The following is a 24,791-nucleotide window of genomic DNA, read 5'->3' on the forward strand; positions in this document are numbered from 1 at the left end:
GAAGATATTTCCTATATTTGCATACATTTTGCAAACCAACAATAATGTTACTAAACATGAAGAAAATGAGAACTAAATCCTTCATATGTTAACAGAGAACTGAACTGATTTAACGTTTGAATCCATTTGGTGTGCACGTTCCATACTTGGCCGTGTCTGCAGGCCTTGGGGTGAAGTTTCCCTCCGAGTCCATGGAGGACTGCTTCTCCATCATGGCCATGTAGTTTGACTCCATGTAGTCTGGAGGAAGAGCTCCAGCCACGGCACTGAGACATGGCAAGGCCAGCTTAAACAGCTCCTGGTCATACCGCTGCATTGAGAAAATACACTGACGACACTGGTCGTGGAGTTTTACGTCTGTCGCGCATTAAGCTGAATTAAAATGTAGAATTCATAGAGCCGCCTAGTATTTAACGTTAGCAAGATAACTCAAGAGGTTCTGGATCAGTCTGGGTGACATTTTCAGGAAATGTCATTAAATTAAATGTCATTTAATTTTGGTGACAATCCAGAAGAGATCGTGGATTTATACATTGCAGTCAATGGAGGTTCAAAATATGTTCCTCAAGATCTCGGTTGATTATTGACTGATGTTTATGTTATGTAGGGGGGGGGGGGCTCTATCTCACCACCGAATTTCATCTGTATCAGATCCAGAATGGAGTCAGTAAAAAATATTTAATTCTAACATTGAATATTCCATTTACAATCAACTCCGATTCACTTTTACTTTTCATGGTTTGTGTATAAAGATACCAATAACAATCTTGCTGGTATTAGCAATTATAGTTTTATACATCTTGTTTTTGTCTGCTCTCTCTCCCTCTCTCTCTCCCCCCCCAGCCGGTCAGACAGATGGCTGTACACCATGAGCCTAGGTTCTGTCCAAGGTTTCTGCCTGTTAAAGGGAAGTTTTTCCTTGCCTCCGGTGCCAAAGTGCTTGCTCTTGTGGGTCAAGGTGGGTTCTGTCTTTCCCTGCTACACCTGTAAAGTGCCTTGAGATAACTTTCTGTTGTGATCTGGTGCTATAGAAATAAAATTGAATTGAATTGAAAGCTAGAACCTTTTGATGATGATCCAGATCAACATGTGGACGGTATAGATCCAGTTAGGAGGGGAATGAGCTGCTCGGCGGAGGTCTGAGCACTTTCCTAGTTGTACTTGCATTATTCAGACTGCAGCTGCTGATTTTAACAACCTTTGAAATGTCGAGCTCTTGTGAATCCCTTCATTAAATGAAGAGGTGTAATGCTGTGAATGGCACCGACACATTCATTTAGGTAAAACAAGAGTCTCACCTTACGTGACAGAGCATCGAATATTCCCCAGAACAGTTTTCTGGACAGATGGAGCTCTTCATCTGAGGCAGCTCCAAAGTTTCCCCAGCCTCCAGCCAGACAGTAATACTTCCAACAACGCTCATAGTGATTGGTCAACAGCTGTGGAAGGGCCAGAGGACATATGACCGATATGGTGCCTTCAAAGACTCTTCTCTTTTCAAAACAAAAAGGCTGTAAGAGTTATTATCAATATATGTTTTAGTAAATCTACGTTTAGAGATGCTAATGAAAGAATTGTGCTGCTAACAAGTAGCTTAAAATTAAATAAATGTATTTGATTAAATTAACTTTTACTGATATTGACTATTGATAATCCTAATGTCATGGTGGACTGGAGACTCTGGAATTGTCTTCATTAATAATCGTGAGAGAAATAATGTTTATGCTGCATTCACTCTTAATATTAGTGCTGTAAAAAGAACCTCTAAATTTTCACCTTTAAAGGCATCTTGGTGTGTTCGTTGAGCAGAGGAACATCAAACACCAGCCTCCTCAACAGATGCTGCATCATGGAAGGCCTCAGCTTCCTGTATAGGATCAAGATCATGTATGTTATTTGGCCTCGCCCACTGAAGCATTGTAGACAAATCAGAACAGCCCAAAACAACTCTAAGAAAAAGACTGACAATAACAAAACAAATCACAACTCTTCCACCAAAATACAGAAGAGGAAAACAGATTATGAATGCGTATGGTAAATATATACATGAATGAATATTTATATGTTTTTGACTACCCTCTGATCTGTCATTCTCTCTCTCTCTCTCTCTCTATCAACCCAGTCGGTCAGACAGATGGCCGTCCACCATGAGCCTAGGTTCTGTCCAAGGTTTCTACCCGTTAAAGGGAAGTTTTTCCTTGCCTCCGTCTCCAAAGAGCTTGCTCTTGTGGGTCAAGTTGGGTTCTGCCTTTCCCTGCTAATCCTGTAAAGTGCCTTGAGATGACTTCCTGTTATGATCTGGCGCTATAGAAATAAAACTGAATTTAATTGAATTGAATTATGTATGTATATTTTACAGATCAGCAGCAATAAGCAAGTGCAATTTCAACATGGTATTATTTCAGTTGGTCGCAATGCACTGGCGACATATCCAGGGTGTACCTGTCTGCTGGAATAGGCTCCAGCAACACCTGTGACCTGAAAAGCAGCTCAAGCGGCTGGAAATGGATGTATGGATGGATGGACGGATGGATGGATGGTTTCTGTTGGTGCTGTCGACGCAGGATACCACTACCCATTCCACACTTGGCCCTTGATTATGAGTACCAGGATTTTACTTTAATATGGACTGGTCATCGCAGTTAGTTTGAGATGTCAGTGCCAAAAAAAAGGAGGAGCTTTCAAGAGTAAGAAGGACGCAGTTCCATTAGGTGTCCCAGTAAGAGTGACAGTGAATCAGTCCACCCCACAACAGAGGGACATCCGGCAGGCATCAATACAACGCCTGTGACCATCCTGCCACGGCACGTTCAGTCAGATACACATCAACACACACATGCTGCATGCCCCAGAGTTTCCACTCTAGTCTTACCCACAAACAGCCAGCAAGCACTCCTCTATGGCGTCCCTCTGAGCCTTGGTGAGGCAGCAGCCTTTGGACAGACGGTAGACAGTGTGCAGCAAGGAGTCGATGAGCGAGGCAAACGGCTCCGTGCCGGCAAACAGAGGCGCACATTTAGTCAGGAGAGGCAGCACAGCTGTGCACAGATAGCGGTTGAGGGCGAGCGCCATGTCCGTAGCGCTGAGCGCCGCCTGACCAAAGGACAGAGGAAGAAGAACGTTAGATAATATCAGAGTGGAGACTGTCGACATGCGTTTGTTGAAAACCTTTAGAAGACATAGTGCTGAAAATGTTGCGTGCTGAATCGCTGCACACACCAACACCGTTTCACCCGACTTCGTGAGTCCTCGAGATAAGATGTGCCATTATAAAGTGCATTTGTTCTCGTGATTTCAATGGAACAGCTGATAATTCCATGGCAAGAAGTGAACTCAGGACAACAACACTGTGTGAACTGGGCATGGCATCATCTTGTTACCCATCAGGGGTGTGTGGTGGCGTCTGCAAAGGCTCAGCTTCTGTTATTACCCTCGCCGAAGCGGAGGCGAGGGTATTGCAATTGGGTGCGTTTGTCTGTCTGTTTGTTTGTTTGTTTGTTTGTTTGTTTGTTTGTCTGTCCGAGCGCATAACTCAAAAACTAGTAACCCAATCAACTTTACACAAGCAAGGTTCTGTCCGTGGCTCGGTCCTCCCCGAGAATGGCGTTGATCCGGATCTGGATCCAGATTCTAGAATTATTTTTACATCTGGAATTGTGCCTGTGCTGTAAACCGCCACTTTAAGAGGGAGGGACACGAATGGCATGATGGGAAAAAGAGTCCAGAAGGAGTCTTGTAGTACGTTCCGGAGCAGCAAGCTAGAGCAGGTTTGGCCCGTCTGATCCGGAAGCCCTGTTTACTGTCTCACAAGATCCAATAGTCTTTTGGAGGCGAGGGTCTGCAATCTCTGATTGTCGTTTTCTAGTTACCAAGCTGTGTTGGGCTCAGGCTTCCCTCCTCGCCATCGGCATCAAAGCCGTCTAAGAGCTGCAGGCGTGTGCGTCTCACGCGTCAGTGCACAAAACATTACCACGTTCTTCCCTGCCCTGAGCCAATCTAGCTGCACAGAAATAGTCATAACTTTAATAATCATTCAAATAAATTTACCAAATTTTACAGTGAAGCTCCAACTATATTTTTCCTTAAGCTAAAAGTATTTGATCAACATATAATTTCAGCAAAATAAGGTTTGCTTCCAAAGACTCTAAATATGTCATCCGGTTCTGGTTCATTGTTGGCAGGGACAGGTGGAAGGTGAGTCTGAGGGGGCGTGTCTCTCTTGACCCTGTTAGACATCCACTCGTCATTCGGAAGTCAAGCAAATGTTGAGATAGGAAATCTTATCAATCATGGTGAGCACAACAGGATTCCCAGCATGCAACATGCTTCCTCTAGAAGAGAAGCACCTGTCCGAAGTGGCGGCTGTTCTTCAGCATCTCCAGGGCTCCTCTTAGGCAGGGTAGACTATCTCACATTGTTTAGCGTAAACTATTACTTTAAAAACTTCACTTTGTGTTCCACCGGGTAGTTCTATTTAAAGTTATCTCCAAGGCCAGGCTGTCAGCCATGTACCCCGCGGCTTTGAGAAACATTCAAAGTAGAGAAGCAGCTTACAGTGTCCAGAGAGGCAGCAGCTCTCAGGTCCGGCAGGAAGCCAACCTCCAGCAGGTGCAAAAGGAAATTCTGGTCTTCTATCCCATAGACCCGGTCCAGAAACAGGACCATGGCGGCTTTATGGTCTGGACAGAAACCAGCCGACATGTCTGGCTCCACCACCGACCCATCTATGGATGTACACACACACACACATGCACACGCACGCACCATTGAGGGAGCACTGGCCCTTAATATTAATGCAGGTGGCGTGTGTGGAGAGTTCCTCACCTTTAGACAGGCTGGGTGTCGAGAACGGGATGCTGATGACTCCCACCAGGTCTTCAATCGGGATGAGAGACCTCAGAATGGCTCGGACGCGGATAGCTTCGCCTTTAGAAGCGTAGATCAGCTGAGAGGGAATGGGCTCGATTAGGGGGCGTGTCACATCCCTGATGCGCCGGTTCGTGTGTGTGTGTGTGTGGCGTGTCACATCCCTGATGCACCGGTTTGTGTGTGTGTGTGTGTGTCTGTGGCGTGTCACATCCCTGATGCGCCGGTTCCTGTGTGTGTGTGGGGCATGTCACATCCCTGATGCGCCGGTTCCTGTGTGTGTGTGGGGCGTGTCACATCCCTGATGCGCCGGTTTGTGTGTGTGTGTGTGTCTGTGGCGTGTCACATCCCTGATGCGCCGGTTCCTGTGTGTGTGTGTGGCGTGTCACATCCCTGATGCACCGGTTCGTGTGTGTGTGTGTGGCGTGTCACATCCCGGAAGCACCAGTTTGTGTGTGTGTGTGTGTGTGGCGTGTCACATCCCTGATGCACCCGTTTGTGTGTGTGTGTGTGTGGCGTGTCACATCCCTGATGCACCGGTTCATGTGTGTGTGTGTGGGTGGCGTGTCACATCCCTGATGCGCCGGTTCCTGTGTGTGTGTGGGGCGTGTCACATCCCTGATGCGCCGGTTCGTGTGTGTGTGTGTGGCGTGTCACATCCCTGATGCACCAGTTTGTGTGTGTGTGTGTGTGTGTGTGTGTGTGTGTGTGTGTGTGGTCACTCACGTGCATCTCTGGAGCACAGCGGCCCAGCAAGTCAATGAGAGCAGCATAGAAGGTCATTATGGCATTTCCCATGTGGATGGTATCGTCTTCCTCTTCATCCATGTCGCTGTCACACACACACACACACACACACACACACACAGAATCAGTATTCAGCAGGCGATAACAAAACTGTAGCAGTAAAGTGGTAGCTCACAGCAAGAAGGTTACAGGTTCAAATCCAACTACAACTTCCTCTCACCACCAAAAGCATGTAACTTAGGTGAATGGGGATGCTTTTCTAGTTCCGTTTTTTCCTGTTTATAAATCACAATTCACACCGTATAATGTAGCGCTTTAAGGAGAACACACAGCAGCTGACTTTGGAAACACATACAGAGGAATTCTAGACAGGAGATGACGCAACAGTGATGCCTTACAGAGTCTTACTGCTCTCAGATGTAGAAGAGGGACCGTCCTTGGCGAGGTCCTGAGAAATCTTAATGGCCTCCCTCATCGCTGCCAACAGTCCATCGCCACCTTCACCACGGAGGGCAGGGCCCAAGCATTCTGGCCGGCGAATCAGCAGCCTCACCACTACCGTGGCATTCTCCTCCACACTTTCACCTGGACACACAAGGTCAGAGGTCTTCATGACAATACACACGCACTATGTCAAAGACACACATTTCACCTGCAATGAGGTCAGCTAAATTGTGGGTGGGGCACATCTTCAAATTCACCGTTGCAGAACACAGCAAAGCGCAGGAAGTCGAGGTAGCGTTCGCCCTCCACAGGGTTCCATCCGATGTCGGGGTAACCTTTATGCACCAGCATCACACAGCTCTGCAGGCCACAGCCAGCCAGGTACTGAACCACCTAAAAGAAAGGTGCGTTTAAATTGTATAGGAATGTGACAAAATCCATAAATCGTACAAAAGATATGCAGACATTTACATACTGTATGTGTAACACAACACAACGCAACACAACTAGACATGGAGTCTATACACGCAATCTCTGCATTTAATGACGCACTCAGTCACAATGGCCATAATCAATAGCAATCAATGCAATAGCAGCGGTGTGAATCTAACAATGGTAGCACGTTAGAATGAGAGCTAGTTAGCGGGCTGTAGCCGCTGAAACGTAACGTCCTCTCAGCTACATCATTATATTAATGAACGTCAAATGTCAAATTAATCTTACTCCATAATATTGAAGCGTCTCTAATAGAAGTAAAACACGAACTCCTAATGTTGACAAATGATCAACAGAAGCTAATCAATGACTTTTCTGATCATTCTCATTTATTATACACAGTGATTATGTCTGACCTTTAGTCACCAAAATCGACTTCAGATTGGAATCAATAGATTCTGACCTTCACAAAAAGCGACGTTACTGCAACACCGATGCTCTAGAGTGCATTTAATTGCTTAGATTATTTTTACGCTTTTGGACAGTGATTTTGTCCTCTGAAAAGGACATTTATTGTGTATTAATTCCATAGAAAACCCACTGAATTACTGATGTGATTGACGTGCGAATGTTTGTCAGTCTCACCTTCTCCAGATCCGGCTCTCTTAAAGCTAAGGCTAATTCATTGTTATCCATGACTGATGCTGCTGCTACATCCAGAGGAGTTGAGCCTCGCATGGATGGAGATGCTGTGGCAGGAGAGGAGAGGAGAGGAGAAGAGAGGAGAAGAGAGGTTGTAGGTTTAAAGTGTTCAAACTCTCTTTATTACGCAATTGCAAAGCAAATCCAAAATCCATCTTTAATATTTAAAGGTAATAACAAACAGAACTGAAAAATTGAGCAGCTCCTGTCATCTCCCACAGAACATAAGGCAACGAACAGATGGGCTGGGTCACAGAAGACCCAGCCCAAGCCCTCAGCCATCGCCTCTTCGAGACGAAGATGCCAAGTCAAAGGATCAATCAATAAGAGTGAAGGAATGAAAATATGATCTTTATTTTGCTTTGTAAGACACAAACCTATTGGATAAAAAAATGGAGAACCACACACACACACTCACCAAGACCAACGCTACTGTTCTCCAGCAAGTAGCTGAGATGGTCAAACATGGCTTTCTGGTTCTGACGGCTGATTCGACAGAAGTAACAGAGAAATCTGCAACAGTTGGCCACCATTTTAGGGAAAGTGATTTCCTACAAAGACAGAGACATCATGGACAGGCTGTAGAGCTGCATTTCATTCCTCATGCTAGGACATCGATAACGTCTACAATTCATTTCACGTCTCTTTCAGCTGTAAAGCTGCTCTGGCCCAAAGTGAAGTCACATTCTAAAAACTGATGACGCGGTCAGAGCGGAGCAAACTGTGAATCGGTATTCGCCAAAAGTCTGTCACAGCAGAACTAATATCACAAAAGACTCACCTTCAGGAGAATAATCACAGAGCAAAAGCCATGAATCATTTCTTTTATGAAAATGGGAAATGCATTTTATTTTAAATACTCTGAGATACATTGAAAACAAATATACAAAGAATCAGTAACAGCTACTGTCCATAACTAAGTGGGTTGTGTCTCTGCAGCTTCGTACCTTGGAGTTGCCTCCGCTGAGAACATTGACCATGACCTCCATGACGGTCTCGTGCATCCCCAGAGCTCTCATCAGGTTAGGGTGCTGGTAGAAAACTTTGTTGTTCATGATGTCTCTGCATGAAGAAGAAAAAGCATCATCACAATCCTGATTGGTCTTCAAACATAAATTAAATATTTAATTTAGATTACTTTTAACATTTACAAAGAAATTACAATTATCATATAAAAAAATAATTTTAACACATGGGCTCCGGCAGGGCTGCCCTTCATCCCCAGTTCTGTTCAGAAACTTTATGGACAGAATTTCTAGGCAGGTTTTGGGCATCAAAGGATTTCATCCCTGCTTTTTGCAGACAATGTTGTCCTGTTGGCCTCATCAAGCCTGGACACCCAGCGTGTACTGGGGCGGTTTGCAGCCGAGTGTGAAGTGAATGTGATTAGGATCAGCTCCTCAAAATCCAAGGCCATGGTTCTCGACTGAAAAAGGTGGTTTGCCCTCTCTGGGTCGGTGGTTCAAGGTTCAAGGTTACTTTATTTGTACCCGAAGGTAGATTTATTTTGCTGTGAGGTAAAGTTAAAACATCCAATATCCATTTAAAACTAGCACATACATATAAAATTTAAACAAACTTTTAAAAGTGCTCAACTAATATTTCATCAGCGCCAGTAAGGGCAGTCTTTGGAGGAGTTCAAGGATCTTGGGGTCTCGTTCAGGAGTGAGGGAGGATCGGTGCAGCGGCTGCAGTCGTTGTGTCGGTCTGTTGTGGTAAAGAAGAGCTGAGCCGAAAGGCAAAGCTCTCGATTTACTGGTAAGTCTACGTTCCTCCTCTCAACCTTGAGACAGGGTCAGTCAGCAAGGAGGAACTCAGAATAGGGGCGGAGCTAAGGTATCCAAATCTATTTTGGACGCCTCCCTGGGAAGGTGTTTCGGGCACGTCCCGCTGGGAGGAGTAATTTAATATTAGTTTTATTTGTATTGTTAAATGTCGATGATTTATGTACTAAGGACTTTCAACGGAAACAAGACCGCAAGGGCTTTTTTGAAATGCTCCTCTTAGACAGGATGTTTGACTGTATTTGTACTGTAATACATGCTACTGTTTGACTGTACTTGTACTCTAACATTCTATCTAATAAATATATTCATCATCATCATGTCTCTCAGCCTGCCTGGGAACACCTAGGGATCCCCCCCCCAGAAGAGCTGGAGGAGGCGCCTGGGGACAGGGAAGTCTAGAAGTCCCTGCCTCCACCAACCAGCCCTGGATCAGTGGTGGATGGATGGATGGACAGTCATTTCAGCTAAGTCAGTAAAGGCATTTCTCCATTTGTCCAGTGTCCCGCTAAAGTGAGTCACCTTATAGAGTAATGAGTGTATTCTCACCCCAGGCCCCTGATCATCAGTTTCTCCTCCTCTCTTCCCATACGAACGCTCAGCAGAGACCTGATCTGACCCAGAGCAGCCAACAGGTTGATCGTGTCCTCGATTGATACCGAGTTTATGGTGTAGGTCTTTGGCAGAGCTCGTACCTGGAGACAAATAAAGTCATTTAACGTCTCATGAGGCTGTTTCTTTCATGACTCTTTAATAACGGATTCCTGTCTGACTCGGACAGAGACTGTAGTTTGGACCTCGACCTGGATGACTTAGAACCCAGATAGTGTAGTTACTAATCATTTTTGATTGTTCTTTTAACTGCAAAGGTTTATTTTTTTTTTGGTAACATGGTAAATTCTACAAGTGCCATTCTAATTTGTGAAACAAACTTCATTCATTCATCTAACCTGTTTTAGGCCCAACCACGTTGGAAGAAACACACAAACCTGTCCTCCAATGCCATCATACTGCCGGTGGAGCAGGACAAACATAGCCCGAACCAGTTCTGGATCTTCAATAACCGACTCCTGAGCCCAGCGGACCATCGTGTCTGATATCAGTTGCTGCAAGGTACCTGCAGAAAGAAAGGTTCTGGTGACCTGACCCTTAATTTTTACATTTAAATATTTTCGGTTGACACTTTTTTCTATAGAAATCTGAAGGTCTCACAGAAGCAGAGCCACAGGTAAATAAACTGTCAGTTCATGTCCCACTCACAGAAACGCAAATGCAACAATGTTTTTAAAGCCCTAATGTTACTGTATTGGGTGATAGTACCTAAACACAAATGAAAGATCCGTAAGTTCACGCCAGCACAGGGCTGTCCATAAGTGCACGTGGCACCAGAACACCAAAACACAAGTGATGCACTTCCTCAAGTGCAAGCGTAAATGTCCACCGCTGAAATGTACCGTCGGCGTGGGCGCGGAGGACGTACCGGGCTTCCTGTCCGTTTTCTCCTTTGGCAGGTTAGTCATCTTCTTCTTCAGGTAAGCCACTTTCTCCACCAACGACAACAGCCGACCTCGGATGGTGAAGTCACTGTCGCCATCCGTCCCTCGCTCGTCATCCAACTCTATGCCTGACAAGACAGACGTTAGTGGGCCGTGCAGATCACGCGCGTGATGTCGGCCGTGCAGGTGAGTCAGACCGGAGCTTTACCGCAGTGTTTCATCAGGTCTTCGTGGAAGTCGAGAAGCTGCTCTCGAATGTATTCGGGACAAGGACAGTCCTGTTTGTTGTCCTTGAAGTTCAGCAGCGTGTTGATCTGTACAATGAGAGGTTGTGGTCAACCTGTTATAGAGCATGTCTCTTTATTGCTCCTCACAAGTTATGACATTTACTACATCAGAATGGGGGTCAACAGTGAAGCTGCCAGCACTGTGTGTGAAACGTGAAGCCTGACAGGACGAGGGTGGCACCATTATGGGTGCCTCACAAACATATGGCTTTAAAAGCAGCTCCACTAGGGTAGTGGTCCCCAACCACCGGGCCGCGGCCCGGTACCGGTCCGTGAGGCATTTGTTACCGGGCCACACAGAAAGAATAACTAATGTCTACAATTTCTGTTGTATCAATTATTAGCGTCTAAAAGGTCTTTTATTTTGAAAAACGACCAGATTTTCTCCAACATAATCACCTGTGAATTTTGTTGGTCACATGATACATCACTATAAAAAACAGCTGTAAACTAGCAAAAATTAATAAAAAACAAACAAACGTTTTTGGAGAGCTTCTTTGCTAGAAGGAAAAGTCAAACTGAGGAGGAAGAAGCGAAGCCAACAACCTCCAAGAAAATAAAACTTCTTCTTCAGACAAACCAGGAGTCAGACTTAAAACACGGTTTATCTCCAACTGACTGGCTTCGTTAACGAGGCAACGAAGGGTTCGAAACGGCTTCGGCACAGAGACACCAGAACCCTGGATTAAAAGACAAGAATGTGGAAATTATTAAACAAAAAAACGGGAAGGACAGAAGCGATTATTGAGTAGATATTTGTGTAATACTTGTTTAATAGTTATTGCAAGTGCATAATATAAAGTTTATTGGTAAGATTATAGTCCTCTTTTTTTATTTAATTACCCCCCGGTGCGCGAAAAAATAGTCCGACATGAAACCGATACGTGGCAGGAAAAAGGTTGGGGACCGCTGCTCTAGTCTAGGGTCTGTTTGCAGCCTTGCTGCTCTGCAGTCTGCTCTGCGACCCTTCGACCCAGCCCTCTTCTGCAGGGCTGCCCCCACCTGTTCCTGCGGAGGTGATCGGAACTCTTTGGTCTTCTTAGCGGTGAGGGCTGCGGACATGTTGAGCGCCAGCATGACCTCGTTGTAGCGGAAACGCTGGTTGTCTTGAAGACAGGCCACGAAGTCATCGGAGAAGGCCACCACTGCCTCGATACGATGGCGCAGCTGGCAGTCGCACAAGTGCTGCAGCACGTGACACATCTACACACACACACACACACACAGAGCGGTGGAGTTTCAAAGCAGCAGTCCTTCGTGCACTGATCGGAATGAGACCGACGGGTTTGCTGAAGGTCACCTGGAGTTTTACAGGCTCTGGGAGCTTCATCTGTAAAAGCCCTTCTTTGGACACGCCCTTTCCTCCATCCTCTCCTCTACCTTCCATCTCCTTCATCTGCTGCTCGGCGTCTTGGTCCTCTTGACCTTCTCGTCTTTCAGAGAACACAGATGGTTCGATCAGCCTGAGGATGTTCTTCAGGTCTCCATTTTGGAAAACTCCCATCGTGAGCATGGTGTAGAACAGCTTGATGAGTGGAACAAAGAGAAACTCTGTGCTGCCCCCTACTGGGTCCCGTACGTGCATGCTTCCCTCTCGCACTGCCTCTGTTAGCATCTCAATGGTTTTAATTTTTAGTGTGTCTAATGGGAATTCAGGGCTATGCTGGAAACAGTCTGACGACCCTGAGCCATTGTTACGATACGATAGCCCGCTCCCACAGACAAAGCTTGGAGACGAGAAGCGTATTCTGGGTCTGAGGGAGGTGCTGAGCCCGATGCCAGGCAGGCCGTGTTTCTTCTCCTCATCTGGAAACAGAGTGATGCTCTTGGTTTCATCCGTCATGGGAACGATGTACTCGTTGTTCATCATGAGGCGAGCTGTGGCGTAGCTACCCAGGTGGATGTCGATTAGAAGGTCGTAGTAGCCGGCACGAAGCAAACCTGCGGGTAAAGACAGAGAGAAACATTCAACGAAAAGAGTTACCGAGTTCTGTTCCTGTCAACAGGCTGCATCAGTCACCTGGTGGTGCCAACTACATACAGGTATTCTTTAGGTAAGTGCATTTTGCCACAAAATGGAATTGTGTCCACAGTCAATTCCAGTATCTTGTACGGACTTTACGTTTTCAGTAATGGCAACTTGTTTCTCAGGGACATTGTCTATTGTGTGCACTTGTTCCTTCACACTGTGCGTTACCTGGCATGTACTTATTCTCTATTGCTTGCAGGAGCTGGGACTCGTCCACATGGGAGCAGAGGACATGTGCCACTCGGTTGTTTCCCAGAGCACAGATTGCCGAGTACAGTCTGAGGGTGTGGTAGTGAAACCTTAACAGGTCCGTCTGCTCTGACAGCTCGAGGATGTCCACTGACCTACGCAACACACAGACACACACAGTGCATGAGAGCTCAGAGCTGGTGGATGCAGAGCTGCATGCAGCGGCGGATGCTCCACCTGTTCTCCTCAGGGATGTGCAGCGACATAAACTGCTGAGGTTCGTTGCATTGGACCAGCCAGCCATGCCTGTCATTCACTCTGGACACAGACACCTAACGGGGAGAAAGAAAAACTGGCCCAATCAGCTGGCTGGGTTTACATGACTTTGCTGTTAGACAGCAGGATGTGTTACCTTGAGGAAGTGGTTGGGAACTCTACTCCATGACACAGGAGTCAGAATCTGGACATGCAGGCGAGGCGGACACTGAGGAGCTGGGTTCTTCTTCTCACTCTTAAACAGCCCAGCGGACAGAGGCATCACATTCTAGAAATAAACGTGCTGACAATGACACCGCAGCATCCTCTTTATAGCAGAGATAAACAAACTGATATCCGACCAGAACTAAGTCAGAACCCCTGAAGAAGAAATTATTACAAAGTGATTTGAACAACTAAAAGCAAGATAGGAATTCCCAGCATATATTCCAGTGAACAGGCTTCATTCCACATAACAAACATCTGACCAATCACTCCCATGAGGCCAAGTCAACCGAGGCTTTCTCCTTGTAGCGCTGGGCGCATTTACAGAAGACGGATGGTGTTTAAATATCTGTTACAGGATTATATATCTATGAATAACATTTATCTATCTCAGAGATAGCACAGTCAAATTGTGTTCTACACCACAGACACAGCCAACACAGTGCTACAGCTTCCATACACTGATGAGGGACTTTGTGTCTTCGTGTCCTCGTCCTTATATTACCTTGATACGGCCCAGTTCGAACTGGAACACATTGGGGCTGGTGGCCTTGGCGAAGACTGCCGGGAACAGTTTAGTACTGGTCTCCACCTGCGGACGGGAGATGATGTTTGCACCTTACGCCACAGAAATCACCAGCATGGAAATAATAATGTGTTGTTCTTGAATTTACTGGAGAAGTAAGGTCTGGGACAAAATGATCCCCTGAAGCATCAAACAATTATATTTTGTTTCAGTCTGTTAAACAGCGTCTCCTGTTTGAAGCATTAATGTTGCTGATGAATGTCACAAAGCAGCAACGACTGAGGAGGGACTTCCGGAGTCAAACAACGTGTGGAGCACGTGAATGCTTTATGAGCCTCTGGGTGTCAGGCTTTGTCCACGTCATTGAGTGGACACTGGACAGGTGAAGGAGGGATATACTGTGTGCATAATACTGGGAAAGCTGCATTTGTTGAGGATTAATTTTATTATTGAACAATTAGAATGCTATCGGCCAATTCAAAGTGTTAATAAACCTCATACCTAAATATTTAAGTAAATGTGAGGTTTTGGCTTTCTTAGGAGAATATCTATCTGTGCACAATTATTAGGCAACTATTAGTGTGCAGAATTATTATGCAACTAAAGGAAACATTTCCCATAACACTTCTTTTATCCTTTAAAGTGAGAATACTAAACAAACTCAAAATTTACAATAAACATTTCTTAGAGCATTCTGGTTTATGCAGCTTGGAGCTGGAAAATATGCATAAAAATTATAATATGGTCAAAGTACTCACTTTGTACACATAGTGTATGTACTATTAAATGATGGATAAAATATATGGTTTATTTTCACAAGCAAAATAAATATTGAAATATATTTATCTGATGGGAATGACAAGCCAAAAAAAAGCTTAAAACTTGTGTCTGAGGACAAACTCAATTTGTGGCAATATAGATGGATCACAACCTCTGATAACCTCTAATCATAGGTAAATATGAGCAAACCAAGATGAAAAAAAACCTTTTGGCAAGAACATAAAAACAAGGTAGAGTCAAATTTTGTTAGAAGAAGTCAATTGAAAATCGGAGATTGTAAGAAAACAAATAACATTTGAAATTAGGAAGAACACAGAGGCTGGACTTGAAAACAAAAAGAACCAAACAAACATCTAACACTGCATCAAATATTTACCTGATAGTATGTGCTGAGTTCTTTGCCATTGGCTGTGAAGGTCAACAGTCTATTTGTTGCATCGACGAGACACCCAATCTCCAAACCATTGTTGTTCCTCCCTTGACCAGGACTGCTGCTCTCTCCAGCCCACACCATGTAACAGTTACACCGCTTTATACTGAAAAACAGGCACACCATGTAACAGTTACACCGCTTTATACTGCAAAACACAGGCACAACATGTAACAGTTACACCGCTTTATACTGCAAAACACAGGCACGCCATGTAACAGTTACACTTCATTATACTGCAAAACACAGGCACGCCATGTAACAGTTACACTTCATTATACTGCAAAACACAGGCACAACATGTAACAATTACACCGCTTTATACTGCAAAACACAGGCACGCCATGTAACAGTTACACTGCTTTATACTGCAAAACACAGGCACAACATGTAACAGTTACACCGCTTTATACTGCAAAACACAGGCACGCCATGTAACAGTTACACTTCATTATACTGCAAAACACAGGCACAACATGTAACAATTACACCGCTTTATACTGCAAAACACAGGCACGCCATGTAACAGTTACACTGCTTTATACTGCAAAACACAGGCACAACATGTAACAGTTACACCGCTTTATACTGAAAAACACAGGCACACCATGTAACAGTTACACCGCTTTATACTGAAAAACACAGGCACACCATGTAACAGTTACACTTCATTATACTGCAAAACACAGGCACGCCATGTAACAGTTACACTTCATTATACTGCAAAACACAGGCACGCCATGTAACAGTTACACTTCATTATACTGCAAAACACAGGCACAACATGTAACAGTTACACCGCTTTATACTGCAAAACACAGGCACACCATGTAACAGTTACACCACTTTATACTGCAAAACACAGGCACGCCATGTAACAGTTACACTTCATTATACTGCAAAACACAGGCACGCCATGTAACAGTTACACCGCTTTATACTGCAAAACACAGGCACACCATGTAACAGTTACACCGCTTTATACTGCAAAACACAGGCACGCCATGTAACAGTTACACCGCTTTATACTGCAAAACACAGGCACACCATGTAACAGTTACACTTCATTATACTGCAAAACACAGGCACGCCATGTAACAGTTACACTTCATTATACTGCAAAACACAGGCACAACATGTAACAGTTACACCGCTTTATACTGCAAAACACAGGCACACCATGTAACAGTTACACCACTTTATACTGCAAAACACAGGCACGCCATGTAACAGTTACACTTCATTATACTGCAAAACACAGGCACACCATGTAACAGTTACACTTCATTATACTGCAAAACACAGGCACGCCATGTAACAGTTACACCGCTTTATACTGCAAAACACAGGCACACCATGTAACAGTTACACCGCTTTATACTGCAAAACACAGGCACACCATGTAACAGTTACACTTCATTATACTGCAAAACACAGGCACGCCATGTAACAGTTACACCGCTTTATACTGCAAAACACAGGCACGCCATGTAACAGTTACACCGCTTTATACTGCATTATTTAATGACCGTTTAGCTACTTATTGACTAACCTCTCATGAACTTTGCCTTTCTCATCTCCCAGTGTGACCGTGACAGTCCGGACATTTTGCAGCTCGAAGCCTGGGTCGTACTGATGGAAGTCAGAGGTCACCCAACCCACCCAAACTTTGCTGGGCTCCTGACCAGGGAAGATCCGCACTGAATAGTAGTGCTGCAAAGAAATACATGCAATGAGTTGATTTTCCCAAAGGTCGCAACACCGATATTGTGGAACAAATGTAAAAACTAGCCCCCCCATCTTCTTCAGATGTTTAGGAGAATGCTAACCAGATAATCCACCGGTACATAATGAACAAATTCTTAGTTTTGGTGTACTGCTTCATCATGCCTTACTTTATCCCTTGCATTTGTTCGGTACTTATCAATAATGTGTATTTGCGTGTGCGTAAGCATGCGTGCTGTCTCACAGTGCAGGCTTGCTTGAAGAGTTCATATTCATCCCTGTCACCAGCGATCACCTCCTCCGACAGACGAGCGGAAGAGGGGCAGCTGTTATCTGGTTTGTTCCTCTTTAACAGGAACCTGGTGGTTTGGATGATCATTTAGATTGAGAGAAGATGAATATTCATAAACATGATGAATATAAAGAGAGTTGAATAGTGGTTGAATCTTGACTGGTGATCTGAAGGCATGGAGATTTCACCGTTGTTTGATCTTGGAGGGCTTCTCCTGGTTATGATCTTTGTGGTTGTTGAATTCGTCTTGCTCAAGCCCATTGTGACCATGAGGGCACTTCATCAGGACCTCGAAGTCTGACACGGTTTCAAAGTCGTCTAATTCCTGCAGAAACACGCATTGAACGCACCAGATTATAGAACCTGAACAGGAACAAGCTGTTTTAATCATTCTATAACAAAACGGCCATATTTGTTACCCTCGTTGGTGAAAAGACGCTCTCGGGAGGGGCTCTGGAAGAGGACTCTGAGCACTCTATGGGCATGCTCAGTCGGTAGAAGGTCATGTCAGTGGAACTGTTCTGTGAGCCAAAGGACCGCTGCGTGACTTTTAGGCATGGACACGACTCCACTGTCCCCTCGATCCTGGTCACCTGAATGAGGATAGATCAAATAAAATACAAATCTACTTACTAGGTTACAAAGTAAATGATTGAAAGGGAACGTGGATGGGAAGGAAATGTCTATCAGCAACAGGGAAATTCAAATAGCACAGATCAATTGGAAATATTTACTATATACTGTCTTTGAATGTATATATTTAATGTTGGAGGACTGAACTATCCCTACGAACGTTCCAAAGTCCAGCCTAGATATACAGGTGCTGGTCATATAACTAGAATAGCATGAAAACATTGATTTATTTCATTCATTAAATGCAGACTTATAGTTCAAATGTTCAGTTCTTTTCATTTTGAAAAACAGGCACAACCGCACCCTGCAGAGGACTGCGAAAAGGAAAACCCAGTCCCCTGCTGGGGGACTGCTCTCACCTCAATGTGCTGGTGGTTGGCGGGGACGGGCACAAACTGAGGCAGCCGCTTGCTGAGCCACATTGTGACGTCCCGGTTCATGTTGACGGCGAAGGGTTCATAGCCTTCCTGCAGACCGCAGATGGTGAAGTACTTGAGAGTGCTGACGTCTTTGCCAAAGTTCATCCTCCCCACCTGACAGACGCCCAGACTGCATACCGGGATAAAACCTAGGGACGCATCAGAGGAACGAAATCTGTTCCGAAGCTTCATAGAAAACACTTGAGGACATTTACTTCATTGTCCATGAATGCACAGCACCTCTTTAAGGTCAGCTCTCTGACAGAGGAGGCTTTTTAGTTGATCGGCTGAAGCAAGACTTCATTCTTTACAGACATTCAGTCAAACATATTATTTCTATCAATCAAACATACAGTGACGGCAGTGAGGAGAAAATACGATGATGATGATGAAGATGAAGCATGAAATGATCCATCAACGTGTCCGTAAGTGATGGGACACGGGAGTATGAGCGGAGTACATCGACGGCATGTACAGTACTCAACCAGAAGGATTCTGTCAAGAACACAAAGCCTTCAAGAGGCAGAACTACTATGTCTAGGTTTATGTACGAGTACCTGTAAAGTACAATTACTGCATAAAGTGTATGCAAACCGTCCAACACCCCCTCCTCCTCCTCCTCACCAATGTTAGTACTATCGTCTGTCTCGAAGATAAATAACACATTTTATATTACAGTAATACTGTATATCATTTATTATTTTATTGAGTTATGAGTTCAGTCCAGGAACGAATTATACTCGTATCTCAAGGTAATACTGTACTTTCTGGAGCAGGGCACGGCACAAAAAGCAATTTCCCCCCCTTGGGCTCAATAAAGTATTCCCATTCTCTCACACATGAACATCAGTATTTGTTCTGGGGTCATCAGGAGTTCTCCTCAGTCAGTCTTATTTAATTGCAAAGCGACACACTTTCATTTTCCTTCCAGCATCTTGCTGCTGATCTTTTTAGATGCAACGCTCTGATCTTTTAGTTCTTTAATGCCGCTGCTTTTTGAACTCTATTTCTGACCGCCATTCCTGTTGTAGACATTTCTGCACTGTTTCGTTATTCGTGAGCTAATTTTCTATTTGCTGACTGACTATTTGCTGAGTCATTTGATGACGACAACCCCCCCCCCCCCCCCCCAACATCCTCCCTCCGCCCAAAATATTATATTAGTATATGACATTCATTTTGTGTGCCATGGTTGTTTTGGATGTATGATAAGCAGAAGATGTATCAGTGACATTAGAGATAAGGGAGCCAATGTGAAGTAGTTGTATTCCTGTTCTCTGATTGGCTCTCATTTCACAGTAGGGCTGTAACGACATGGCTACAATTAGCACTGTGTGTGCTGTGTGTCTAACGTTACAGATGTTACAGATGTGTGTACACTGACCGCCTCCAACATCAAAGTCTTTGAAGGCCAACTCAGAGCCAGAGTCATCCAGCAGCACCTCTCCGTTCAGGGTGAACATCATGGTGTGTTCGTTCAGATCCACCATGCAGCCGACCACGTCGCCCATCTGCCAGGCGCGCCCAAAGTGTTCATTGCCCTGGTGCCACCGCTGGACCTTCGGAGGAATGCAAAAAAACATTTGGCACATGTTTCCGCTGTGATCTCAAAGAGTTGAGCACATGGCGGCGCAAAGAAACACCTTGAAGCCATCAAAGGCAAACGCCTGGTCATCAGAACCCAGCTCCTGGTCTGGGAGGCACCCAGGCCGGGCCCAGCCAACCCTCATCTGTCCTGCTGTTTGCACCTTTGGGGGAGGGGGGGGGGGGCAGGAGAATGAGGTTATCATCATTCTGGGAACGTGAGATCAATAAATGTCAGAAAAGGACGGTTGTAAATTCACTTAAACATAATGAATAATATAGCACTGCACAATTTTGACAAATTGCTGCCTTCTCTTATGTTTCAGCTTTTATATTATGTTGTTTCGACTCTAACTACTGGAGCACGGCCCTAACAATGTGAAAATTATATTATTCCTGGGGGGGGGTTCTTTATATAATGATGTCATTGTATTAAGAAAGCAAATCTGTATCTCTGCACTTACCTCCAGCTCAAAATACCACTTCCCTGCATTCACACAGTAGGTTTTCTCTGCTCTGAAAATGCGAAATCTCTCAGCAGACATGTTGGTGAAGTCAGACTGATCTGCTGGAGGAGGACGAGGCAGGCTGGTAAACGTTCATTATCTTCTGTATAATGAAGGCAGTACATTTAGGCCCAATCATAACTCTACAAAATAGAACTATTGACAGATATTGCATGAGGTGACGTAACGAAGAGGGGGACTTGTACCGTGGTCCTGGTCAGGAGCTTCCAGGTTATAGCCATAGCCCAGCAAAGTCCTGACAGCCTCTCTCAGACTGTCTTTGTTGGACTTCTTGGTTCTCTCATCCAGCAGAACATAGGGGACCAGACGGGGATTCCTACGGTTCTTCACATCCTGAGAAGAGACAGAAAAATAAGCTGCTGACTCAAGGTGGGAAAAGTCTCCGAGATTGTGTGTGCCTCCAGCAACAACAAAGACTGTAGCAGGTAAATAACTATTAGACGTGATCATAATAATGAGACTTATTAGGTGCATTAGAAATGAGTTGAAACGTGTTATAATCAACTGGCGGTAAGCATTTATGTGTAGGTTCATCCAGAGTCATCCAGGTCAAGGTAAATCAAGAAGAGCAAAAAAAAACAAAACTGGACTGGTTTCCGTTTGAAGACGTTTCACCGCTCATCTGAGAGGCTTCTAAATGACTAGTAGAGAGCCCAGATCCTTAAACTCCTCAACTACTACTCCTGTATAAGTACCGGTATATATATATACCTCGATTATCAAACAACTCGGTAATTCGACCTGCCAGAGGAGAAAGACTGTGCAGATTGTTCTCTTCGTGTGCGTGTTTCTTGGGATTACGAGGTTCCACTGTATTTAACAACGGAAACACAATAAGTCTCAAGGACTTGTCCGGTTGTTTTCTGCTCTACGCTCTACTAGTCAGAACTGAAGACGCCTCGTGGACGAGAGGTGAAACATCTACAACAAAAACTGTAGAATCCAGTTGATTCGTGTTTTGCTCTTCTTGAAGAAGACATTTAAAATTATTGTTTCCATCGTAAACACAAGAATACAGTAAGGATTAATGCATAAAATATAAAAACAAAGAAAAGTTTTTATAGTTCTTAGAAAATGTTATTTTTGTGTGGGCAACAAAAGAGTTCAGTGGATTCCTATAAATGTGGCAGCAACAAAAAAGAGAGAGGGCTTAACGAGAACGCAGGACAGCAGCTGTTATCCTGCTGAGAGCCAATCACAAGGCATCCATCCGTCCACCCATCCATCCATCCACCCATCCATCCACCCACCCATCCATTCATCCGTCCATCCATCCACCCACCCATCCACCCATCCGTCCATCCACGCATCCATCCATCCAACCACGCATCCATCCATCACCCATCCATCCGTCCACCCATCCATCCATCCATCCACCCAGCCACCCATCCATCCATCGATCCACGCATCCATCCATCACCCATCCATCCATCCGTCCACCCATCCACCCAGCCACCCATCCATCCATCCATCCACCCATCCATCCATCCATCCGTCCACCCATCCATCCATCCACCCATCCATCCATCCATCCATCCACCCGTCCATCCATCCATCCATCCATCCGTCCACCCATCCATCCATCGATCCATCCGTCCACCCATCCATCCATCCATCCATCCACCCATCCACCCAGCCACCCAGCCATCCATCCATCCATCTGTCCACCCATCCATCCATCCACCCATCCATCCACCCACCCATCCATCCATCATCCATCCATCCACCCATTCATCCATCCATCCACCCATCCATCCGTCCACCCATCCTTCCATCCATCCATCCATCAATCCACCCATCCATCCATCCGTCCACCCATCCATCCATCCATCAATCCATTCATTCATCCGTCCATCCATCCATCCACCCATCCATCCATCTGTCTGTCCATCCATGCATCCATCCGTCCATCCATCCATCTTTTTCCGCTTTGTGGGTCACAGGTGTTCCTGGAGCCTTTCCCAGCTTGCTATGGGCGAGAGGCGGGGTACACCCCGGATGCGTCGCCAGCGAGTATCGTTGTCTCTCAACCAGTAACAGGTGAACCAGGGAACAAATGCAAAGTCATCTCTACCGGACTAAAGCCGTAGATAAATACGTGAACAAACGACACACGATGTGCGCACCTGTTGGATGCCGTAGGTCCAGCCTTGGCGGACGCGATCTCTTGCCCAGACGTTGTGTGCGTTCTCAGCCAGCTTATCCACCATGGCTTCCTGGGTGGAGGTCAGTTTGATGTGACTCAGGTCCAGAGGAGCCGGTTTATAGCCACCGGACAGCTCGTATCTGCACACACACAGTCGAATCGCCGAATCCTTAGCTAGCAGGCGACTCAACAAACGTCTAGTACTGAGAGCCTGTGGTCATCTCAGGGTTAAATCCTGTGACTCATCACAACACGTCAGCATTATCAATCATCCCATGGCTATGAAGCAGCAGCATCCGGTTTCCTTATCCTGATGACTCACTTTGGTGACAGTTTCAAGCTGCGGACTTTCTCGACAGCGTGCTCGTCTGTGAGGCCGACATGGCAACCCAAGGCCAGGAGAGTTCTGTAACACACACACACACACACACACACACACACACAGTTTCATGGGCATCTCGTTGATCGCTGCAGCAACTGACTGACTGATTTACTTGAGAGTCTCCAAGGACATCTGTAAGTTGTAGCTTCGCTCCTGTTCAGGAAGTTTGGAGAATTCCACCAGACAGGGATGATGTCGCTTGTTATCATCTCGCACCTAAACCACACACACACACACACACACACACACACACACACGCACACACACATCACTAATCAGAGGCTTGTGAAACTGCTCCACAGTTTGCAGCATGTCCATTTACTCAGGGCAAAACAGACGTTTGGAAGAATTGAGGGACTTTTGACGAGAAAGTCGAGATTTCTTCACATCCTCACAGATAAGAATATTAAGAAGAAATTAAACCAGCCAAGGGCAACAGAGTAAAAAAAGAAAAACAATTCTGAACCAGAAATGAATAAAATAATGTGATGGAAAAAAGGCATGAACACAGGAAGAAGGAGAAACACACTGACAAATACTTTAGCTCTAAAAAACACATCTGGGATATGACCTCAATGACTTTCAGCTTCTGTATCCTGATGTAGTGAAAACAATGCTGCGATCAATGGCTGGTGTTGCTGCTCCACGGCAGGATGAGGACATCGACTTTCTTTCTGCTACTTGGGGCCCTCAGAGTAATAATATGAGGGGCCAACAAGTCCCTCCAACATATCTGGAATCATTCGTTTCCACCCCCTGAGTCGATCATGTGGACAGTGCAATCGATCTGTCGGTGCTTCCTTGCCCTATTATTATCCACAATGTTATCCTATGTTAGCAGCACACACACACACACACACACACACACACACACATGAGCATTCTGCTACGCGGGACGAAGCCATTCAACCCCACAGCTTTATAGAAAGCGTCATATCGATGCACGTTTTCTTCAAATGTTGCCATAAATATTGGAGTAGAATGTCTCTTAGTAGCCGAGTACGACATCAATACAGCCCGGCATTAATCGCTGATTAGATTTCTGTCCTCCTCTTCAAATAGGAGCCGAACTCTGCCCCTGGGTGGCATATAAACCCGGTCCGTCAGCGCACTGGACTGTCTCACCCACATGTCCAGCGCCCCCTATGGCCATGGTGTGAAGCCCCCGTCTTGTACAGGAATACATACTCACAGCATTTATAACCATTTTGGCCTATTGAGGGAACCACTGCTCGGTGTCTGATACTCACCGAGCCGTAGGTCCAGCCCAGATCTATTTTATTCATCACCCAAAGTTCATGAATGTTTTCAGCGAGCTTCTCCCTGATCCGCTCCAAGTGAGGTGGCAGCACAATCTGAACACACACACACACACACACACACAGAAAAAAAACATTAAAGGCTAAAAATAGCATCAAAAAGGCCAACTGAAATAAATACGTAACATTTTATAAATAGTTTATGTGTTTATTTTTAATCTTCCGTTGATTATAACACTTTGTCCAGCCTGCTAACCGTGACCGTAGCTCCTACCTGACTGGTGTCCACGGGGGTGGGGGTGAATGCTGCTTGGCTTAAGGTGACAGTCGGCCCCAGCAGGTCTCGAGCTGCAGTCTGGTCCTGACTGGGCTCCAGTTTCAGTTTCTCCCTGGGCAACACTGCCTCAAAGCAGGGTATGTAACCAGGAGGCGGGAGGAACTTGAACTCCCCATGACGGCCCCCGAGGAGGAAGCGCACCCTGCAGAGCAGTGAGGAAACAAGACATAGTTCGGTTTGAAGGGAGGATATTTTGTCAAGTGTAGTAATTTATTCTACATTTATTAAATGCCCCTCGGCTAGTTTGTCCTCTTTGTAGGGGTGAGAGCTGGACTGTACGTAACACTTTACG

At 45.3% G+C, this 24,791-nt stretch overlaps 1 protein-coding gene across 1 annotated transcript in view; it reads right to left on the minus strand.

Annotated features, from left to right (window-relative positions):
* The window catches only part of ryr2a (ryanodine receptor 2a (cardiac)), a 79,973-nt gene that overhangs the window by 41,935 nt on the left and 13,247 nt on the right, over positions 1–24,791 (minus strand). Inside the window, 37 exon segments of the mRNA XM_068754541.1 lie at positions 147–310; positions 1,299–1,439; positions 1,777–1,867; positions 2,873–3,093; positions 4,555–4,724; positions 4,825–4,945; positions 5,593–5,698; positions 6,012–6,198; positions 6,315–6,450; positions 7,138–7,241; positions 7,613–7,745; positions 8,142–8,256; positions 9,528–9,673; positions 9,968–10,095; positions 10,459–10,596; positions 10,683–10,788; positions 11,764–11,964; positions 12,062–12,702; positions 12,959–13,134; positions 13,217–13,311; positions 13,392–13,523; positions 13,965–14,051; positions 15,142–15,301; positions 16,748–16,908; positions 17,165–17,279; positions 17,401–17,537; positions 17,632–17,805; positions 18,205–18,413; positions 19,649–19,823; positions 19,908–20,012; positions 20,313–20,416; positions 20,561–20,708; positions 22,502–22,661; positions 22,844–22,927; positions 23,016–23,119; positions 24,154–24,258; positions 24,437–24,641. Coding sequence (XP_068610642.1) covers positions 147–310; positions 1,299–1,439; positions 1,777–1,867; positions 2,873–3,093; positions 4,555–4,724; positions 4,825–4,945; positions 5,593–5,698; positions 6,012–6,198; positions 6,315–6,450; positions 7,138–7,241; positions 7,613–7,745; positions 8,142–8,256; positions 9,528–9,673; positions 9,968–10,095; positions 10,459–10,596; positions 10,683–10,788; positions 11,764–11,964; positions 12,062–12,702; positions 12,959–13,134; positions 13,217–13,311; positions 13,392–13,523; positions 13,965–14,051; positions 15,142–15,301; positions 16,748–16,908; positions 17,165–17,279; positions 17,401–17,537; positions 17,632–17,805; positions 18,205–18,413; positions 19,649–19,823; positions 19,908–20,012; positions 20,313–20,416; positions 20,561–20,708; positions 22,502–22,661; positions 22,844–22,927; positions 23,016–23,119; positions 24,154–24,258; positions 24,437–24,641 — 5,685 coding nt within the window.

Source organism: Brachionichthys hirsutus, chromosome 21 (assembly GCF_040956055.1).
Source record: "Brachionichthys hirsutus isolate HB-005 chromosome 21, CSIRO-AGI_Bhir_v1, whole genome shotgun sequence".
Classification (NCBI taxonomy): Eukaryota; Metazoa; Chordata; class Actinopteri; order Lophiiformes; family Brachionichthyidae; genus Brachionichthys; species Brachionichthys hirsutus.